This window comes from Podarcis melisellensis (assembly GCF_964234715.1).
Source record: "Podarcis melisellensis genome assembly, chromosome: 1".
Taxonomy (NCBI): domain Eukaryota; kingdom Metazoa; phylum Chordata; class Lepidosauria; order Squamata; family Lacertidae; genus Podarcis; species Podarcis melisellensis.
In genome coordinates, this window is record NC_138528.1 from 129,083,956 (window position 1) to 129,103,360 (window position 19,405).

The 19,405-nt window shown below is 44.0% G+C and overlaps 2 protein-coding genes across 9 annotated transcripts in view; one reads left to right on the forward strand and one right to left on the reverse strand.

Moving 5' to 3' along the window:
* TRPM8 (transient receptor potential cation channel subfamily M member 8) overlaps positions 1–19,405 on the reverse strand; it is a 300,849-nt gene that overhangs the window by 251,865 nt on the left and 29,579 nt on the right. The gene's annotated exons all lie outside the window — the stretch shown is intronic.
* The window catches only part of AGAP1 (ArfGAP with GTPase domain, ankyrin repeat and PH domain 1), a 306,162-nt gene that overhangs the window by 161,008 nt on the left and 125,749 nt on the right, over positions 1–19,405 (forward strand). For all 4 annotated transcript variants that reach the window (XM_081909457.1, XM_081909458.1, XM_081909459.1 and 1 more), the window contains 2 exons: positions 5,422–5,526; positions 15,977–16,145. In XM_081909457.1, coding sequence (XP_081765583.1) covers positions 5,422–5,526; positions 15,977–16,145 — 274 coding nt within the window. The remainder of the gene's footprint in view (positions 1–5,421; positions 5,527–15,976; positions 16,146–19,405) is intronic.

Genomic DNA, 19,405 nt, shown 5'->3' on the forward strand with positions numbered 1-19,405 from the left:
GCAAGTGATTACAGCAAAAGAAGGACCAGCTGGAAGCGGGGCGGGCTCAGCATATATCTGGCCTTGGAAGGGGCCAGAGGCCAGTCGAGTCAACTGACTCAGATAGTGAAGAATGAGCTGTGGGAGGCTCTGCTTGCTGTAAGCTTGTAATTGCCAAATAAAGCTAAAGGAGTTAAACTGCCAGCTTGCTGTGTCGTGTGTGAGAGATGTGCTAAACCTAACACAATTGAACAAGCAATCTTTGGCTTTAAAAAAATCTGAATTTTTGGTAGGGAGAACTGCAATCGGCAACAAAATGCTGTAGTGTTATAAGTGTGTTCCTGTTCAGGATTCCAGTAGCCAGTTATCTCTTCCCTCAGGATACCATATTCCTCCCCTCCCTTTCCACTTTTCCTTTCATTTTTTCCCAACAGATACTCAACATTCCTTAGGCACTTAACATGCTCAATCCACATTGGGCTGTTTTGGGATTTTATTTTATTTTATTCCCCTCTCAGGTGGTAGCTTGCTTTGTAAAGTTGACTTGTACTGCAAGCCTCAAGGTTCTCCTGGTTATGCTGATACCTCCCTTTGTTTTCCTGTTGACCCCATTGTGGCTCTAAACCAGTTGGTATCACTGTATGAGATTGCTGTTAGAGGGAGTGTGGTATTATATATTAATTTACATATTTGGATCAGCAGTACTGAAATTAAGTTGTCAGGTATTTTGATTAAGTGGTGCATATCTTTGCCTGCTGATCAAAGTTACTGTATTTTTAGAGTAGAATAGCAACACACTCTTGACTTAAGTTAACAATCAAATATGTGTATCTAATGTGGAACTACATGAGATGAAACACATAAAAGATACAACTTGGCAGTCCTCTTCCTCACAACATGGTTTGTACACAATTTTAATGAATATAATGGAGTGTTTAATGAGTAACTGAAATAATAGCTTGCATCTCAAGAACTGTGGGTGGCATTTTGCTTGCACACAGTGGACCTTTCTTTCCCACTCTTTCTGCTGCAGCCCCTGCTCAGGCTTAGATCCAAAGGTCCTTTGAACATGATGTATTTAGGACACTTGGAATGTTGCATACCTTCCAACATTTCTCAAATGGAAATTGGGGTGTCCTAAGGAAAAGCAGGACATTCCAGGATCAAAGCAGAAACTGAGACAGCTTCTGTAAATCTGGCATTATTTGCAGACATGCATGGTGGAAAAGGACATGAGTGGCACTGTGGTTTAAACCATCAAGCCACTTGAGCTTGCTGATTGTAAGGTCATCTGTTCGAATCTGCACAACGGGGTGAGCTCCTGTCACTTTGTCCCACTCCTGCCAATCTAGCAGTTTGATAGCATACCAGTGCAAGTAGATAAATAGGTACTGCTGCGGCAGGAAGGTAAACAGCGTTTCCATGTGCTCTGGCTCTCGTCACTGTGTCCCGTTGCACTAGAAGCAGTTAAGTCATGCCGGCCACATGACAAATGCTGGCTCCCTTGGCCTGAAAGTGAAGATGAGCGTTGCACCCCATAGTCGAATTCATCTGGACTTAACCATCCTAGCGTCCTTTGTACTACATGCAGTCTTTGTACAAAACAGAATCCTTTCTTTTAATTGTGCTAGAGACCACAGTTTCTATGAATATGAGGCAATCACTGTATCTCAACTGTAGGAGAAAAGGCTCAAAAGTAATACTACAACAATTTCACCATTCTGTGACTTGTGGAAGACACCCGTCTCTTTTCAAACATGTTAGAGAATTTCATAAAGGGTTGTTACTCTTATAACCTTTGTTTTACTGGGTTGGTATTGGATCACATGTGCCTGTGTACCATTTCAAAGCTTGGTTTGTAAATTTGTTTGTTTGCTTGCTTGCTTGCTTGCTTGCTTGCTTGCTTGCTTGCTTGCTTGCTTGCTTGCTTGCTTACTGCTCTTCATCCGCAGATCTCAGGCAAAACAAAAAAATTTTTTTCTTCCAGTAGCACCTTAAAGACCAACTAAGTTAGTTCTTGGTATGAGCTTTCGTGTGCATGCACACTTCTTCAGATACACTCTGGAAGTATCTGCTACTGGAAGAAAATTTTTTTTTTGTTTTGACTATGGCAGACCAACACGGCTACCTATCTGTAACTAGATCTCAGGCAGTTTCACAACATAAAATTACAGTATATAAACCATAAAATACATAGTACAAGGAAGAACAACAAAAAACCAATAAATTCCCCCCAGACACACACATTTTAAAAGGGCATCACTGCAGGAGGAGAGATTAGCAACCGGCCAGTAGTTATTTTCCAAGTCCAGGGAGGGGTTCTTGAGGAGTGGTTTTACCACTGCCTCCTTCAATCAGGCAGGGACCAACCCTCTCGCAAGGAGGCATTAATAGTTCCCTCCCTGCTAGTTTTAAAAAGCCAAGAGGGGCAAGGGTCCGGAGCACAAGTGGTTGCCCTGTCCAATCAAAGCACCTTGTCCACATCCTTAAGTCTTACTATCTGCAACTCATCCAACATGACTAGACTAGAGAATGCTCTGGACAACCCTTGAGATTTGTCTACTATAAAAGTGGAGTCAAGATCCTGGTCAAGGCAAGCAGTAACACCATAGTGAGGATGCAATGGAGGCCGCAAAGTAGGCCTTCTTTGCTGCCTTCACTGCCACTAGCTAGGCTCGATGATGAGCCTTCACCAGTTTTCGGTTGCATTCAGCCTAGTTTTTCCTCCACTTGTGTTTGAGCCATCTCCCAACTCAAGATGTTACAATGCAGTGATGTTATACGAAGACTGCATGTGTATAGAATTTACACAGGTTTAGGAGTGGTGCACTAGTATTCAGTAAATGCTGTCCTGGGCTCCCTTGGGAGGAAGGATGGGATGAGATATGATATGATATCATTTTTCTCTGACTAAAATGCCCCTCCTTTTAAGCAAAGAGTTGCAACATGACTATTTCTGCAAATTAGGGATCACGTGGTTGTTTTAAAGCCTGTTTTACATTATTTAAAGACAGTCATAGCAGCCATTATTTGAACAGATGAGACTTCTGTTGTGCGACCACTGATTGTCGTCATCACATCAGCCAGTTAAAGTAACAGTGGAGGCTAATCTGCCCAGTAAGAAACGTGGTGGGTGTTTGTGAACACTTACTCATCAGCATGATGATTAGCACTGTTTGAGAAATAGAACTTCTACAAATTGATAATAAACTGCTTTTTCATACTAAAACTTCACTTTAAAACATTTACAGCATTCTAAAGGTTAGTTTTGTGGCCTTCACATCAAGCACAGCTAGATAAAATATGTCCTGTCAACAGTGCTTAGTCACTATTGTCCTCAGCTGGAAATGGTGGGGAGAATATAGGATATATTAAATAACTTAGGAGCACACTAGTGGAAATACTGACATCTTGCAAGCTTTATTTTTTTCTTTTATATTATCATCAAGCGTTAAAGATGATACATTTCATTTATATCATCAGATGAAGTAGATTCCTCTATGTTCTGATGTAAGCACTGACCTCAACAAAGGCAAAGCAAGACTGGGGCACTCTGGACAACGGATCGGGAGCTTGTGACCAGGACTTGTAAACAGGGGTGTTTGCTAGGGGGACTGGAGTGCTGTCTCAGGGTGTACGTAGGACCAAGGACATTGCAGTGATCTGCTTCCTGCCTGAGAATGCAGATTCATATAAAGCCCGCTGACCACAACCCCTTCCTTCTGATTCATACAAACAATAGTGCCAGCCTCAGCCTTTGACGTACAGCAAGGGACTATGAGACTCTGCACAAGAAGCTGAAGGGCTTTGGGGCATAGGTGGTTTTTTCCATCGCTCCTTCCTGTTGAAGGTTGTGGCCCAGGAAGAGAGAGGAAAATACTAGCTGCATAGGTGGTGTTGTCAGGAAAGCTTTGGCTTTTTGGACCATGGTCCATGCTTCCTTTAGGAAGGACTTTTCGGAAGATACATGTTGCAGTTCACAGCGTTTGGCAAGAATGTCTTTGCTAAAAGTCTTGTGAAGCTGAAAGCAGGGAAGCACCTGGGACAAGGGATATTGTTATTTAAATTTGTATACCACCCTCCATTTGAACATCTCAGGGCAGTTCACAACAGAAAAATACAAACTGAGAATACAAAGTACATAATAAAAAGCAAACCAATAGCCCACAGCCGAACACCTGGTTGAAGAGAAACATTTTTGCCTGGCGCCTAGACTTATGTAATGAAGCTGTCAGGTGAGCCTCCCTGCTGCCACCCACTGGGCCTTTCACAGAGGAGGCACACAAAGAAGGGCCTCAGATGATGATCACAGGGTTCCTATGGGTGGTTCCTAAGGGGAGAGGCGGTCCTTGAGGTATTGTGGTCCAGATCTATTTAAGACTTTATAGGTCAAATGTTGGTCAAATGTTGGACTAGGTGATCCTTGGGGTCCTTTCCAACATGACACTTCTATGATTTTATGATTCTATGGCTCATGAATGGAATATGAGAAAATAGCTCAGGTGTTACTTGAGCAGCAGTTACTCTTGGTCTGAACCTTATATATGAGCTGCAGCTTCTCAGTGGCTGGCTCTCCTTTCAGAGAGATGCCTCTTCATTTATAGGATTCTAGCCTTCTCCAGCGGATAGAGCAGGGAAGACTTTGGTTGCACTAGGGCTTCTGCTATTAGAGTCATTTGAGTCAGAGGAGGTCAGTGCGATGTCTTCATGCCAGAAGGTTACTCTCTCCAGAGTAATGTCCACAGTGGTGAATGTTCAACTTCATGGAACTGCTAGCAGATCATTTGGGCATGGCTAAGGTCTTCTGGTTTTCTCCTTGCCCTCCTTCCTTTCAACAAAATAGTGGGTACTTAAACATTGAAGTTGTATAAATATAGCACCTATGCGTTATCATGGTTCAGAAGGGGCCACTTCTGTCACAATTTCTGATTTGGGTTCATAGCACAATAACCACATATTATTCATAAATAAGTCCCACTGAATTCAATAGAGATTGTTCCCTAATAGATAGGTACAGAATTGTAGCTTGACTTGATTAGTCTTAAAGGAGCCACACAGAACTGTTAACAAGGGTTCCCATAAATTGATCATTAAAGAACAGGAAGCAGAGAGTAGGAATAAATGGACAGTTCTCATCATGGATGGATATAAGAAGTGGGGGTCCCTCCAAAGATCAATATGGGGACCACTCTTTAACTTGTTGGCTTCCTCCTGGTTTGTATCCCCAACTGGTTAAAATGTATAAGATAAGACGCTGCCAGCGGGGTGGGTATGGATGATGGGTATGTATACTGATAATGTTATTTTAAAAGAATGTACTCACTAGTATGTGAATGAAGGAGCCATATCAAAGTATTTAGTGCAATAACAAATGCTGTAAAACCTTATAGGATATGAACATATATAACAGTGTGTTTCATATTATCTCTCTCTTCTTAATAGGGCATGCTGCTGAAGCGAAGTTGCAGATCTTTAAATAAAGAGTGGAAGAAGAAATATGTTACTCTCTCTGATAATGGCGTATTGACCTATCATCCAAGTTTACATGTAAGTGTGCATGCATTTCACAGTTATCAAATGATGTTTCAAAACCAGGAATCATACCCACACAAATTACAGTGGTTAGTTAATTCAAGGTTAGTTAATTTTTGAAGGGAGTGGAAGGTTTTTGCCTGGCGCCTAAAGATACATAATGAAGGCACCAGGCAAACCTCACTGGGGAGAGCATTCCACAAACAGGGAGCCAGTACAGAAAAGGCCCATTCTCTGGAACACATATGGAGGAGGCACAGAAAGAAGAGCCTCAGATGATGAACGCAGAGTCCGGGATGGTTTATATGGGGAGAGGCGGTCACTGAGGTATTGTGATCCTGAACTGTTTTCATAACCTTTCATTGCCTACAGACAGCCACCCAATCTTAAACAACTCCTCACCCACAATAATACAGCAAGCAGACTTAACATGGACACTGGTACCAGCGCCTGCAATAAACCCAGATGCCAACATTGCTGCCACATACACCCAGACAACACCATCACTGGACCCAACAACATCAAACATACCGTCTCAGGCCTATTTAATTGCTCTTCTTCTAACATTGTGAAGGGAGTGGATAGAGGTTGACTGACAAGTATCCATTATTTTTTTAAAGGAAAACGCAGTTCTAATCAATGTGAAAAATAGGATTAAAAACATACTTTGATTACAGTTGAATATTAATGGGGGGGGGCATTTGATAAGATACGTAAGTGCCATTTCAGAGTTTGCTTTGATAAAGGGAATGGTTGATAAATGTAGCTTTCAGTAGTGTTATTGGAGAGCCATAATGCATAGTTTATTTTCTGTGCAATATTAAGCCTCCATTTAGGCTTTATTTATTTGCACAGATTTTGGTATTTTTATAGAAATCATTCTTTTTTCACACTAAATAACAATGTATTAAACTTTCTATGTCTGTTCCCAGTGGAGTAGAAAGTTTGCTAGGAATATTTCAAAGGCAAACATAATTTCATTTTAAGAAGATCATCTCCCGGCACTTGGAAGTAACCCTGTATTTCTGAATTTAGACTGAAAGTATCACTGTGTGTTATCCACTAGTACTGAACATAGAAGAACAGTGTGCATAACGGTGTGGCTACATCCAGCAGTGTTTTATAAATACGTGTTTTTGGCTAAGCTTATAACACAATTGTAGATTTCCTAAGGTCTTTCGTAGGAGGAGATGATCTCTTTCCCCCCAGGTGTGCCTGTGGCCCCAGTGGAAACCAATCAAGGTGCGATTTATGTTCATTAAGTGCTTGTCAAAACTGAAAAATTTTCTAATCAACAGCAATCTAACTGAAGCCCCCTCAGTGGCTGGGAGTGTCGCCTCTGCAGTGTCGGCTACTTGCCTGTTACAACTCTAGGCTAGAAATCCACTGATGATTACATTAGGCTAAGCTTCGAAGTAAATGAACCATATCTTATTTAGGTGCAACTAGCTTCAGTGTAGTCCTGCCCTGCAGGGCACTTTATAGCATTTTATGGCTTTAAAATTAGTGTAGCTTCCCATTTGCTGCAGGGTGCTACATGTTATGCCTTTGAACCCCATAAGCAAAGGGAAGGGGGTCTTTGTTCCCCTCCCTTTATTTTTCCTCTGCATTTTAGCTATTTTATTTTGCATCTTTTCCAGACGGCATTTTGCAATAAAAATGTCTGACTTCCCTCTGTACACAAAAAAGTAGAGTCATCAGCATTTGCCAGACAGTACATACAATACTCTCAAACAATACTTAGCAATCTAAATAGATTTGCAGGTTGTTAACCAGTTTTCAATGATCTTTTTCAGTTGTAAAATAGCATTTTGAAATAAGATTTGTAATTTGCCGTAATTTGTTGTTTTCCTGTAAAGTATGGTTTGTATGAATTAAATAAATTTTCAGTCTACTAAGACTGAATTAAATTTGTTATTGATAGGGAAACAAAAGCACAAAGGCATTTCACACAGTTAATTGGATAGAAGTATGACGAGCATATTAAAGACAAAGAATTTAACTTAACTCACTTACTTTCTGCAGAAATTAATATTGCTAATTATCAGAATGGTAAAAGATTGATGTGTTTTGCTTACTTTGATTGGAATAAGGAGGCATTGAACAATGGTGATAAATAAAATAAAGAATGATTAGGTTAGCAGACATTGGATAGGGTTGTTATAGTTAGTGTACTCTATTATGCCCACATAGATTATAAAGAATTGTTGTCATTGAGTCTTTTTAAAAAGAATGAGATTTTTCATCAAGTAAGCTAAATAAAAGTAGAGAAAATCATTGGCCCTGTGTGATTTCTAAACTCTCCAGCAGGGCACAGTATGAAACAGTGCAAGGTAAATAGGTCCCATGCCAGATCTAGTTGGAAATCAGAAAACCTATTCTGCATGTCCCATAAGACCTTTTGAGCATAACAATTCATGCATATGGTCTATGGTTTCTGAACTGCTCAGTCAAGCCCTGATTCTGCAGTGTTCTAAGTAAAGTCTAAGTAAAGCTTTGCCGTTAATAATTTGGCATTTTATATCACCTCTGCACCACTAGAAATGTACTACTCATACAGGGAGATGAAGTATAGACTGATCCCCAACCAAAGATGTACTTTGCAGATCTTAGTTTAATAGTATACAGTGGTGCCCCGCAAGATGAACGCCTCGCAAGACGAAAAACCCGCTAGACGAAAGGGTTTTCCGTTTTGGAGGCGCTTCGCAAAACGAATTCCCCTATGGGGTTGCTTCGCAAGACGTCCCCCCCCCCGTGGGGTTTTTTCCGCTTTTTCCGCCCTTTTCTTAAGCCCTTAAGCCGCTAAGCCGCTTATCAGCTGTTCCGCTGATAAGCCGCTTAACAGCTGATCGCTGGAAGCCGCTTGACAGCTGTAGCACTAATCCGCTAAGCTGTCAATGGGCTTGCTTCGCAAGACGAAAAAAACCGCTATACGAAGAGCCTCACGGAACGGATTAATTTCGTCTTGCGAGGCACCACTGTATTTGTAGAAAAGGGTGCATTCTAAAACCTTTAAGAACTTGTACTGCATGAATACCAGGGATATTTGATTTAAAAGAAAAAGAAACAGTAGAATCTGTCCCCATGTCACATTTATTAACTTCTACTGGTACTTTCCTCTGCCCCTCATATGTCATGAGGGTTCTTGCAGGGCTCCCTAGGCTGCGAATAGCAGCCTGCTGCACAGAGCGCGGGGCGCGCTGAAGCAGAGCACCCCGCGCTTCAGGCAGACATCGGGCAGCCCCACAAGCTCGGGGGACAGCGGGGTTTGGATTCCCCGACCTGGTTTTGGAGGGAAAATAAAGGATTTTTTTCCCCCTTTATTTCCCCTCAAAAAATTAGGTGCGTCCTATGGGCCGGTGCGCCCTATGGGACGAAAAATACGGTACTCTGCCACTGAGCTACAGTCTTTCTTTTGCCCATGAAACATAGCTGTCAAGTGTCCCTTATTCCAGCACCATGTCCTCCTGCTGTCCCTTATTGATAGATGTCCCTTAAATGGTGTCCCTTAAATTTCAAAGGAAGCAGCTCCTCTCCCTCCCTCCCTGCCGGCCAGGGAGGAGGGAGGCTCCAACTGTGTTGCCTGGCTGTGTTGCTCACCCAATAAGAAGTCTAAGAACGACTGGGGGGTGGAGCTTGCATGCCTTGTGTGTGGCTAGTTAATGCAAGCTGAGGGGGTTTTTGAATGCTGGACGCCATTTTGTTGCACATGCTGCTGCAAACTTTGCAGTGCAAAGCCAGGCCGGGGAACCATCTTAAGTTGAGGCTGCATAGGCCTTGTGGTGCATGTGATTCAGATTTTATTCAGTTGAACCTCTGGTTACAAAGTTGTTTGGACAGTGTTCTTGAAGCTACCAGCATGAGTTTGACCAGACCGCAGGAGGACAGGAAGACTGGAGTGCCTGGAACAGGTGTGGCTGCAGATCCCTTATTTTGGCTGCTGGTCCCTTATTTTCAAATCTGTAAGTTGACAGCTATGCCATGAAATTAACTCTGGCCAATGTCACCCTTCCTATATTTCCTGGCTTCACACAGCCTATAAATAATGCTTAACAAGAGAGTGTGTGGATAATCTGATAAAAGTGCATGGCAGCCGCCTTATTTACTGCTGTTTAGCGAGAAACAATATAATGTGTAGTAATGTGGGTGGTGGGTATTTTGCTTTTGATATGTCCAAAACTAAAGCAGAAGCTCTAGATGTCAAACATTTGGATTATTTTGAAATACAACGATTCTGAAGGCAGCTACCCTTTTCCTAATGGGGCAATCTGGGGGGGGGGGTTGAGATTCAGGAATTCCTACGCCCCTGGTTCTAATCAAGCAGCCTTCTGAAACGATCTATTTGTTTTAATTTTTAATCTAATCTTAATTTAGCATCTGTATGCTTCTTTTCCAAAAACAATGTTGAGATAAAAATGGCTCACAACACTAACAATGCAGTAGAAAATAACATATGTGTGATCTTATTTAGGTGCAACTAGCTTCAGTGTAGTCCATGGCTTTAAAATTAGTGTGGCTTCCCATTTGCTGCAGAGTGCTTCATGTTATGCCTTTGAATCCCATAAACAAAGGGAAGGGGGTCTTTTATATGGTTATGGTGTTATACTGATACATTTGTCAGCTGGGGTCTCACTCACCCTGGAGGGAACACACACTCCCTTGCAAACAGCAGCACAGCCAAGCCAGGATTGCAGACTTTGCAGCTCCAAATGTCTGTTAATGGCACACAACTGATAAAGAGAGACAACACCTTCTTTTCTAATAAAGAGGAATCTTACCCCAGAATGGATCTGTTTCCAATTTCACCTAACATGACTCAGGAAGCCTACATGATGGACTCATAGAACCATATAATTGTAGAGTTTCACTAGTAAGAGGATAGTGCAAATCATCTACGTGAGTTTAGGACTTTTTATTTTAAGAGAAAATGTGATTTAGAGGAGTCACTTTTTTGCATGGTTTGCAAAAAGCTTTTTCTATTTCAACGCTAGAACTTGTGGACATGAAACTGGATGTTGGAAGTTTTACTGCAGACCAAAAAAGGACTTCACACAGCCCATAAAGAGGTGTTGATGGACACAGACTTAGATGCCTTCAAAATAAGATTCATGGAGGAAAGGGCTATTAATGGCTGCTCCACCTCCACTCTCAGTTGATGGGAAATACAAGTGGGGAGAGTCCTGCATTCAGGCTTCCTATGGGCATCTGGTGAGAACAGGAAGCTGGGCTAGGTGGGCCATTAGCCTGATCCAGGCTCCTCTTATTTTCTCATGAAGCTAATAAAGGGTCTCAAAACCACAGTCCTCTTCAAAATGCCCCAATAGAAGTGGGATGGGATAATTTTAATTATTATAAAAAGAAAGTTCAGCAAAAATTGAAGATAGTTGTAATCTCTGACAGTAGTCCCTAACTTGGATTGCACAGTTACTTTTTATTTTAAAATTGCAAAATATTTGGTAACTTCCTCTTAGTCATTTATAAGCAAAAGTCTATTTCAACACATGTGTCAGGGAGAATTCAGAGGAGGAAGTGACAGAAGAGGCGGAGCAAGGGCTCGGGGATGCTATGGAGAGTAGCCACGAGGAGGACAGGCTCAGGGATGTTGCAGAGTCCTTCACTGCCCAGAGGCCCGGGAAGGGAGCTCAGAATCTGGAAGGAAGGGGGCTTTCAAATAAGCACAGATTTGAAGGAGAGACATGAAACATAAGGGTCAAAAACGTCTCGTGCTATTTCCCTGCCTCCTTTGTTGGCGGGAGAATTGAAGGAAGCCACTCCCCGAATCTGACTCAACGGATTCAGATGCATAATCCTGGATTGTAAATGTTTCATGCACATATGTAATAAAAAATGTAAATATCAAGCCAACTGTGCTAATGTGAAGGGGAGACACCACCTTGACAACATGTTGTACAGCCTTCTGTGCAGTGAGCACTAGTGTAGTCAAATTATCACATCAGCACTGCTCTGTTTGCACAAATGCCAAGGGTATCCTCAGAAAGTAAAGCAATGGCTATCAATATAGTGGGTGTATTGTAGGAATTTATTGATTGATTAATGTGTTTTGAGTTTAACTTCAACTACCACATTGCCCACAGCTGACTAAGATGAAGTTGCCAGTTAATGATAACTGTAGGCAATTACAGTGGTGCCTCGCAAGACGAAATTAATTCGTTCCGCAAGTCTCTTCGTCTTGCGAGTTTTTCGTCTTGCGATGCACGGTTTTCCATAGGAATGCATTGAAAATCAATTAATGCGTTCCTATGGAAAAAGCCTTCCCCCGACCTCTTCTGGCGGGCGGCATTTTAAAATCGCCCGGGACAGCGGAGGACTTCTCCGCTGTCCGGGGCGATTTAAAAGCCCCTGGGAAGGCAGGCAGGGGGGGACAAAGGCTTTCCCGCCCGGCCGCCCGGCTTCGGGACATCGTTCCGATGCCGGGCGGCTGGGGGAGGCTTTCCTGCCCCACCGCCCGGCATCGGGACGATGCCCCGAAGCCGGGCGGCTGGGGGAGGCGTTCCTGCCCCACCGCCCGGCATCGGGACGATGCCCCGATGCCGGGCGGCTGGGGGAGGCGTTCCTGCCCCACCGCCCGGCATCGGGACGATGCCCCGAAGCCGGGCGGGGGGGGGGAGGCGTTCCTGCCCCACCGCCCGGCATCGGGACGATGCCCCGATGCCGGGCGGCTGGGGGAGGCGTTCCTGCCCCACCGCCCGGCATCGGGACGATGCCCCGAAGCCGGGCGGGGGGGGGAGGCTTTCCCGCCCGGCCGCCCGGCTTCGGGACATCGTTCCGATGCCGGGCGGCTGGGGGAGGCTTTCCTGCCCCACCGCCCGGCATCGGGACGATGCCCCGAAGCCGGGCGGCTGGGGGAGGCGTTCCTGCCCCACCGCCCGGCATCGGGACGATGCCCCGATGCCGGGCGGCTGGGGGAGGCGTTCCTGCCCCACCGCCCGGCATCGGGACGATGCCCCGATGCCGGGCGGCTGGGGGAGGCGTTCCTGCCCCACCGCCCGGCATCGGGACGATGCCCCGAAGCCGGGCGGGGGGGGAGGCTTTCCCGCCCGGCCGCCCGGCTTCGGGACATCGTTCCGATGCCGGGCGGCTGGGGGAGGCTTTCCTGCCCCACCGCCCGGCATCGGGACGATGCCCCGAAGCCGGGCGGGGGGGGGAGGCGTTCCCGCCCGGCCGCCCGGCTTCGGGACATCGTTCCGATGCCGGGCGGCTGGGGGAGGCGTTCCTGCCCCACCGCCCGGCATCGGGACGATGCCCCGAAGCCGGGCGGCTGGGGGAGGCGTTCCTGCCCCACCGCCCGGCATCGGGATGATGCCCCGAAGCCGGGCGGGGGGGAGGCTTCAAAAGCCGTCCGGGGGCTTTTAAATCGCCCCGGACAGTCCCGGGGCGATTTAAAAGCCCCCGGTTAGGCAGGCAGGGGGGGCAAAAGTCTTTGCCCCCCCTGCCTGCCTTCAAAAGCCGTCCGGGATAGCGGGAAGCGCTTCCCTGCTATCCCGGACCGCTTTTAAAATGCTGGCGGTGGGGAGCAAAGCCTTTCGCCCCCGCCGGCCTTCCTGGACCTCTTCTGAAGTCCGGAGGGGGGGGAAGGCTTTGCTCCCCACCGCCAGCATTTAAAAAAAGGTCCCCGAGATTTCCCTATGGGCTTTCGTCTTGCGATGCAAGCCCATAGGGAAAATCGTCTAGCGAAGCGTCGCAAAAACCGAAAAACCCTTTCGTCTTGCGGGTTTTTCGTCTTGCGAGGCATTCGTCTAGCGGGGCACCACTGTACGTATGTTGTATTTTACTAGCACAAGAGATTGTGTGCAGATCTCAATTTAACAGAAATGCTTGCATCTAGGTAGCAGAAGTAAAGTGTATTTTTGATGCACTATGCTGCTTTACAGCAATTGCTGTGCAGATATTCAGAACAGATTGGATGTGTTGTTGCATATTATTATTATTTCTGTAGGAATCCGTTTGGTGTACTGAAGTCCTAATGGAATATGCCACGACCTTCCCCACACAAACTGACTGCCCAAATCCCCTTGAAAACAGCTCCACAGAAGGTGGTACCCGTGTTAAGCTGTGCTTCTGTCAGCAAGCTGAGAGCTGTGGGTCTCTGACATGGCACTCAATTGCTAGCAGGTTTCTCTCATTGCACCTCATTTGCATCTGGGACATCAATTAGCATGTTTGTTGAGGCTAATTGAATGAAACTCAATCATAGCTCTTAATTGCTTGACTATGTGAAAAGAAATCACATTAATGCAGCTAATTAAGTGTATGGCAATAGATGCAACATAATTAGGAGTGGAATGTAAAAAACAAGCGATGGCAGAGGTGCAAGAGCCAATGGGGTGCAGGGCATTCAGATGCTCAGTTACCTTGATATGAACACCTTTCGGGAGGAGACCCTCCTGGCTCCGGTGCTTTTTGTATGCTGCTGAATTATGAACGTGGAAAACTTGAGAGGCAAAATGTAAATGGATTTGCAATTACTACTTTTTCAAGCTGTTGAGGGGCAGAAGATAGCACTTCTGGGGTGGGCCACTATGGAGTGGACTCTGGGGACTTGTTAAGTGCTGTTTAAAAGTACTTGGCTTTGAATTACCCTCGTGTCTTGTTAAAGGTTCTTTCCCCCTCCTGTCCCCCCATCTTTTTTTTTTTCCTGCGTTCAGCATTTTCTACAACTAACGTCTAGGGGAGTTTTCTTTGTAATATTTGCATATCAAAATCAGGCTTGCTATCTTCTCTTTAACACAGCATATTCCAGATGACAGGGTCATCTTCATCTTTTTCTAATGTGATCATACAATAAATCACTATTCTGAAGTGGCTATGCTTTTTTGTAACCTTTTATTTCTCCAGGGCAGCAAAATTTGCGATGGAAAAGTGTTGAGATCTTGCTGGAAGGAAACAGCACTTTGCCAGTTTCCTAGTCTGTGAAACAATTACTGTTATGTACTTTATATACAGTGAAAGGGACTGTTGCATTACACAGAGTTGAAACATTAAGGAATAGTTTAAGATGACATTTCATACAGTGATGTTAGCGTCACAGTTTCATTGAAAAACAGTATTGACATCTCCCCCTGAAATACTCCCCTCTGCCGCAACTGCCTAAAATGTATTTGTGGCTTATATACTAGAAGCCATACTATATTGTACCTGGAAAAGGTGAGGGATTCATAACATGAGACTAATAAAACGAACAGAGAACTACTGGAGCCAGCCCCACAAACAATTTTATTTTTTTTGTATTTTGTAGAATCTGCAGTGGGTAAAAACACTGGGTTTAAAACCGCTCCATTGAGCTCAATGTCATGATATGTTGGGAGATAATAATAAAGTTAGCTATCCCTGAAAGTTTAGGATACATTTTGAAAACATTTTGTTTCATTTACATGGAATATACAATCAAGGTTTAATTATGATTTTAATTTATTGTTCTTGTCTCAAGTTGAGCCATGGACACGTAACATGTATGTTATAGAAATTTGAAAGTGGGGGCTAGTATTGACTTCAAAAGGTAATGTACGCTTTTTGCAATGATACTGTATGCGATTTGTCAAAACTAGCTTCTGAACTGTCAATGTCTTTCATTCTTCTCCCTCAGTAATAACCTTTAAAAACAGTCATACGGCTACACTATTTACCAGGCTTTTTTTTTCATCCATTTTTCCTTTCTTTGCAGTTAGATTTTAGAATTAAGTAGTACTGTCAGTGAAAAGCATAAGCTGCATAAGAGTGAATTCCCCTACTTTGTACCTCATTGGAGTGGCTTTGCCTCATACCATGCATCTAATTCTGGGCTAATTCTTTCATTGGTGCCTTTTATGCCTTTATGCCTGTTGAAAATTAGGTCTGTTAATTGTGTTCTGCATGACTCCTACATTGATGGAGCTTTTTCACATTCATCTGCATTTTATTGTCATAAGTCACTTTAATTTGTCTTTAAAAAATACATGTTTTTTAAAATAAATAAGGTCTGTATCATCAATCAAGGTTGTTATACCATGGGGTAGATAGTTTAAAATACTCATTTTAGGCAGCCATCTGAAAACTGTTCTGTAGAATAAGCTAATACAGTTTCCCACTCACTGTCTATGCTTTTGCATGTCCATGTGCGTCATGTATAACAAAAATATTACTTGTTTGCAGTCTTTCATATATAGGCTCCATAGAGCTGTTTTACATGTACCCATGGGTTTGAGCATTCCCAGTGGGAATTATATACCTTCCTGTTTAACAGCGTAGTGTCTCCTATGCTATGTATAGTCTGCTTTCAGAAGTTCTCTGAAGTTCAACAGTAGTTTTGCATATAGAACAGTGCACTGCTGTTTTAATAAATCAACACCCAAAGCCTTGTTGGGCATATGGAACTAGTCATGTAAGGTCTTTGGATCCTACCATCTCAAAATCACATCCATCCTCTCTCCCACATTAAAATACATACCTTCGTGTTCCTTTCATGCAGGATTATATGCAGAATGTTCATGGAAAAGAAATTGATCTTCTGAGGACCACAGTTAAAGTCCCAGGGAAGAGGCCACCTCGAGCTACATCAGCATGTGTACCCATCTCCACTCCGAAAACAAATGGCTTGTCTAAAGACATAAGCAGTTTACAGATCTCACCAAATTCAGGTAAGTTTTAAAGCAACACGACTACAGTCCATTGCAGTTCTATGATTTAAGTGTTGCTGGTTTTTTGTATGGAGGATCACTCTATTGTGTGACCCCAACTGCCATCTGAAGTTGTACATTCCAGGCATTGTTTCGGTGTACCTCCCAAGGTATTCTCACTGGTGTGCAGAATGCAGAACTGCTAAGGAGTTGGTAGTTAGCAACTTCGGTACCCCAGGCAACATTTCTGACCCTACAAGCAACTTTTTCAACCCCCAAGACCCATTTTGCTAGTGTGGGTGGAGTCTGTGGCAGGGAAAGAAAGCTGTGCCCTCTCCACTTTTGAAATGATCAAGAGGGCACAAAATACTTTCCCATGGCTCTGCATTGGGATCCCCCCTCATGTTAGCATGTGTGTGTCTGCCTGCATGTGAGAGTAGGTGTTGTGCATAGTGTAAGAGTGTGGGGTGGCTACATCCACCAGTGGCAGGCAACAGTGCTGTCTCGGGACAAAAAACATGTCAGCTATCTAAGTCTGGTTTTTATGATGCAATGATCGGGGGACTGATAGAGCAAATAATCAGGACAAGAGTGGTTACCAGATAAAATTTCAGCTTGTGAGTGTTAAAACACAGGTTACATAAGATGTGTGTTTCCCTCACATTTACCATAAAGTCAGTGGGTCTTTACTTCTATGACGTGTTTGGAACATCTGATACCTGTTTCAGTGTTTTGTGTTGGAAGCTGATATCTTAAGACTGCACCAGCCTACTTGCGTTGGTAGCAGCACGTACTTTTTTTATCCCCTGCCCAGTGTGTTGGGCTAAAGACTGTTTGAGACTGCCTAATGGTTTTCATGGAGGCCATGAAGTGACAAGCCAGCCCAGCAACAGGGGTTCTCCAACACCATGCCAGAAACCAGCTTGGTTAGAGATGCTGGAAGGCATGAGGGTGGTTGATAGACCAGCAGCACCCCCAGTCTGCCTCTGGTCCAATACCAGGTGCAGACCTTCTAAATCCATTCCAAGATCAAGTGGTTTTCTGTTGAGGTGGCGCTTGTATGAACAATAGCACTTGCTGCCCTCAGCCCCTTGGTCTAGTCTGGTGCTGAATCGAGAACGCAGATGGGCACAATTGAGTTAGGTCAGGGCCACCTAGCATTAAGGTTACCAGACGTCCCCATTTCCCGGGGACAGTCCCCAGATTTACAAATCAGTGCCCATACAAAATCCATTGAAGTTGAAAAGTGTCCCCAGACTCATTGAAAAAAATCTGGTAACCTTAACCTAGCTCACCTATCCAAGTCGCAGTAAGGCAAGCCTTTCATCCACAGGCAAGTCATGGACAAGCATGATCTTGATACAGGCTAACCTGGCATTCAGTGACAGCACCTTCAAACTAGACAGCTCAAATGATAAGGTAGCAGTAGCTTCCAGAGGAGTGGGAGTGCTGAAACAGGACAGTGACCAAACATATGGGTCTCCACCCCAGATAACAGTCAGCTCCTCCACTCCAACTATACCTGCTATCTTCCTACCCCCATCACATCCTAGCACCATCACTCAATGTCATACAATACAGCAGGAACATTAGGACCACAGATAATAAACAACCACTTGAAGTCTGAAGCTGCCACTTGAGTCACTTTCCACAAACCAACAATATTTTGAATCCCAAACAAATGTTTTATCTTGCTGTTTCTACTCACATAGTTCACTATGTGACGGGGGGCGGGGGGATTCTTATAATTTCTAACGTCAAAACTAGTGTGCTTCAAAACAAAATAATGTGGTGGCCAGTTCATCATATGTTAAAATTTGTAAGCAGGGACTGGTTTTTCTGAGTACCAAATGCAGGCACAGAGTGTTTGGGGAATGGTGCCCACATGCAGAAATTGTAGTTTGAAAGGACATGGACATGTGATGCAAGAATGGGAAAGGATTGGGTCCCTGCTGGTCTGGATTTTGCCTGTAAAATGTGTGCTCTATATGCAAGAATTAGTATAGAGTGCATCATATGAAGCAGTTTTTTCTTTAAAAGAATAAATGCTTAAAAGAGTATTTTAAACAAACTTTTTAACATAATACAGGGGTTACACCTGTGTTCCAGGGGGCAACACCTGTGACCCTCCATATATTGTTGGGATTACAACTGTCATGAGCCCCAGCTAGCATGGCCAATGATCAGGAAGGTTGGGGGTTAAAGTCTGGCAACTTCTGAAGAGACACAGGTTCCCCATTTCTGAGCTACGAGAAGACATGAAGGGAAAAGGTGGACCCAAATTTTGTAGGTGGAATTAGTGAAAATTGCTTCCAAGTTTCTCAGGGGGTTCTCCAGTTGGCCTATTTTCAAAAGGCACTGTAACGAATCCATCTTTATCAATGGGGGGATAACAATTTGCTTTTTCATATGACATGGGGTGGGAATTGCAAGAAGGCAGTTTGATGACCTGTTTTGAGTAGTTTACCAAAATATAGGGAGAAATGAAAGTGAATGTAAGTTAGCAGCATCTTAAAGTTGTTGCTCATGTTTTAATCCAAGTCATTCTAAAATTTACCAGATGCAAGTCCTTGTAGTTTGGAGCAAGAACAAATTTGTCTTAGCTCCCACTATGCTTATATGACATTGAAATCTAATCTGTTTGTTCTCATTAATATAATAATAATAATAATAATAATAATAATAATAATAATTTATATCCCGCCCATCTGGCTGAATTTCCCCAGCCACTCTGGGCAGCTCCCAACACAATTAATGATGATGGTGATGATGATGATGATGATGATGATGATGATGATTAATAATAATAATAATATAAAGCGATCAAACATTGAAAACTTCCCTAAACAGGGCTGCCTTCAGGTGTCTTCTAAAATTCAGATAGTTGTTTATTTCCTTGACATCTGGGGGAAGGTGTTCCACAGGGCACCACCACTGAGAAGGCCCTCTGTCTGGTTCCCTGTAGCTTCACTTCTTGCAGTGAGGGAACCGCCAGAAGGCCCTTGGACCTGGACCTCAGTGTCCGGGCAGAACGATGGGGGTGGAGACGCTCCTTCAGGCATACTGGGCTGAGGCCATTAGGGCTTTGAAGGTCAGCGCCAACACTTTGAATTGTGCTCGGAAACGTACTGGGAGCAAATGTTTTGTTAACTCTCACTCTCTGGTTCCCCCACCCCTCTCCCTGAACATATTTTCAATACCTTATGTACCAGAAAGGTATAACATTGGAGCTGCACTGCAGGAAGAGTAGCTGAGCCCAGACAGGAGAGAAAAATGAAAAT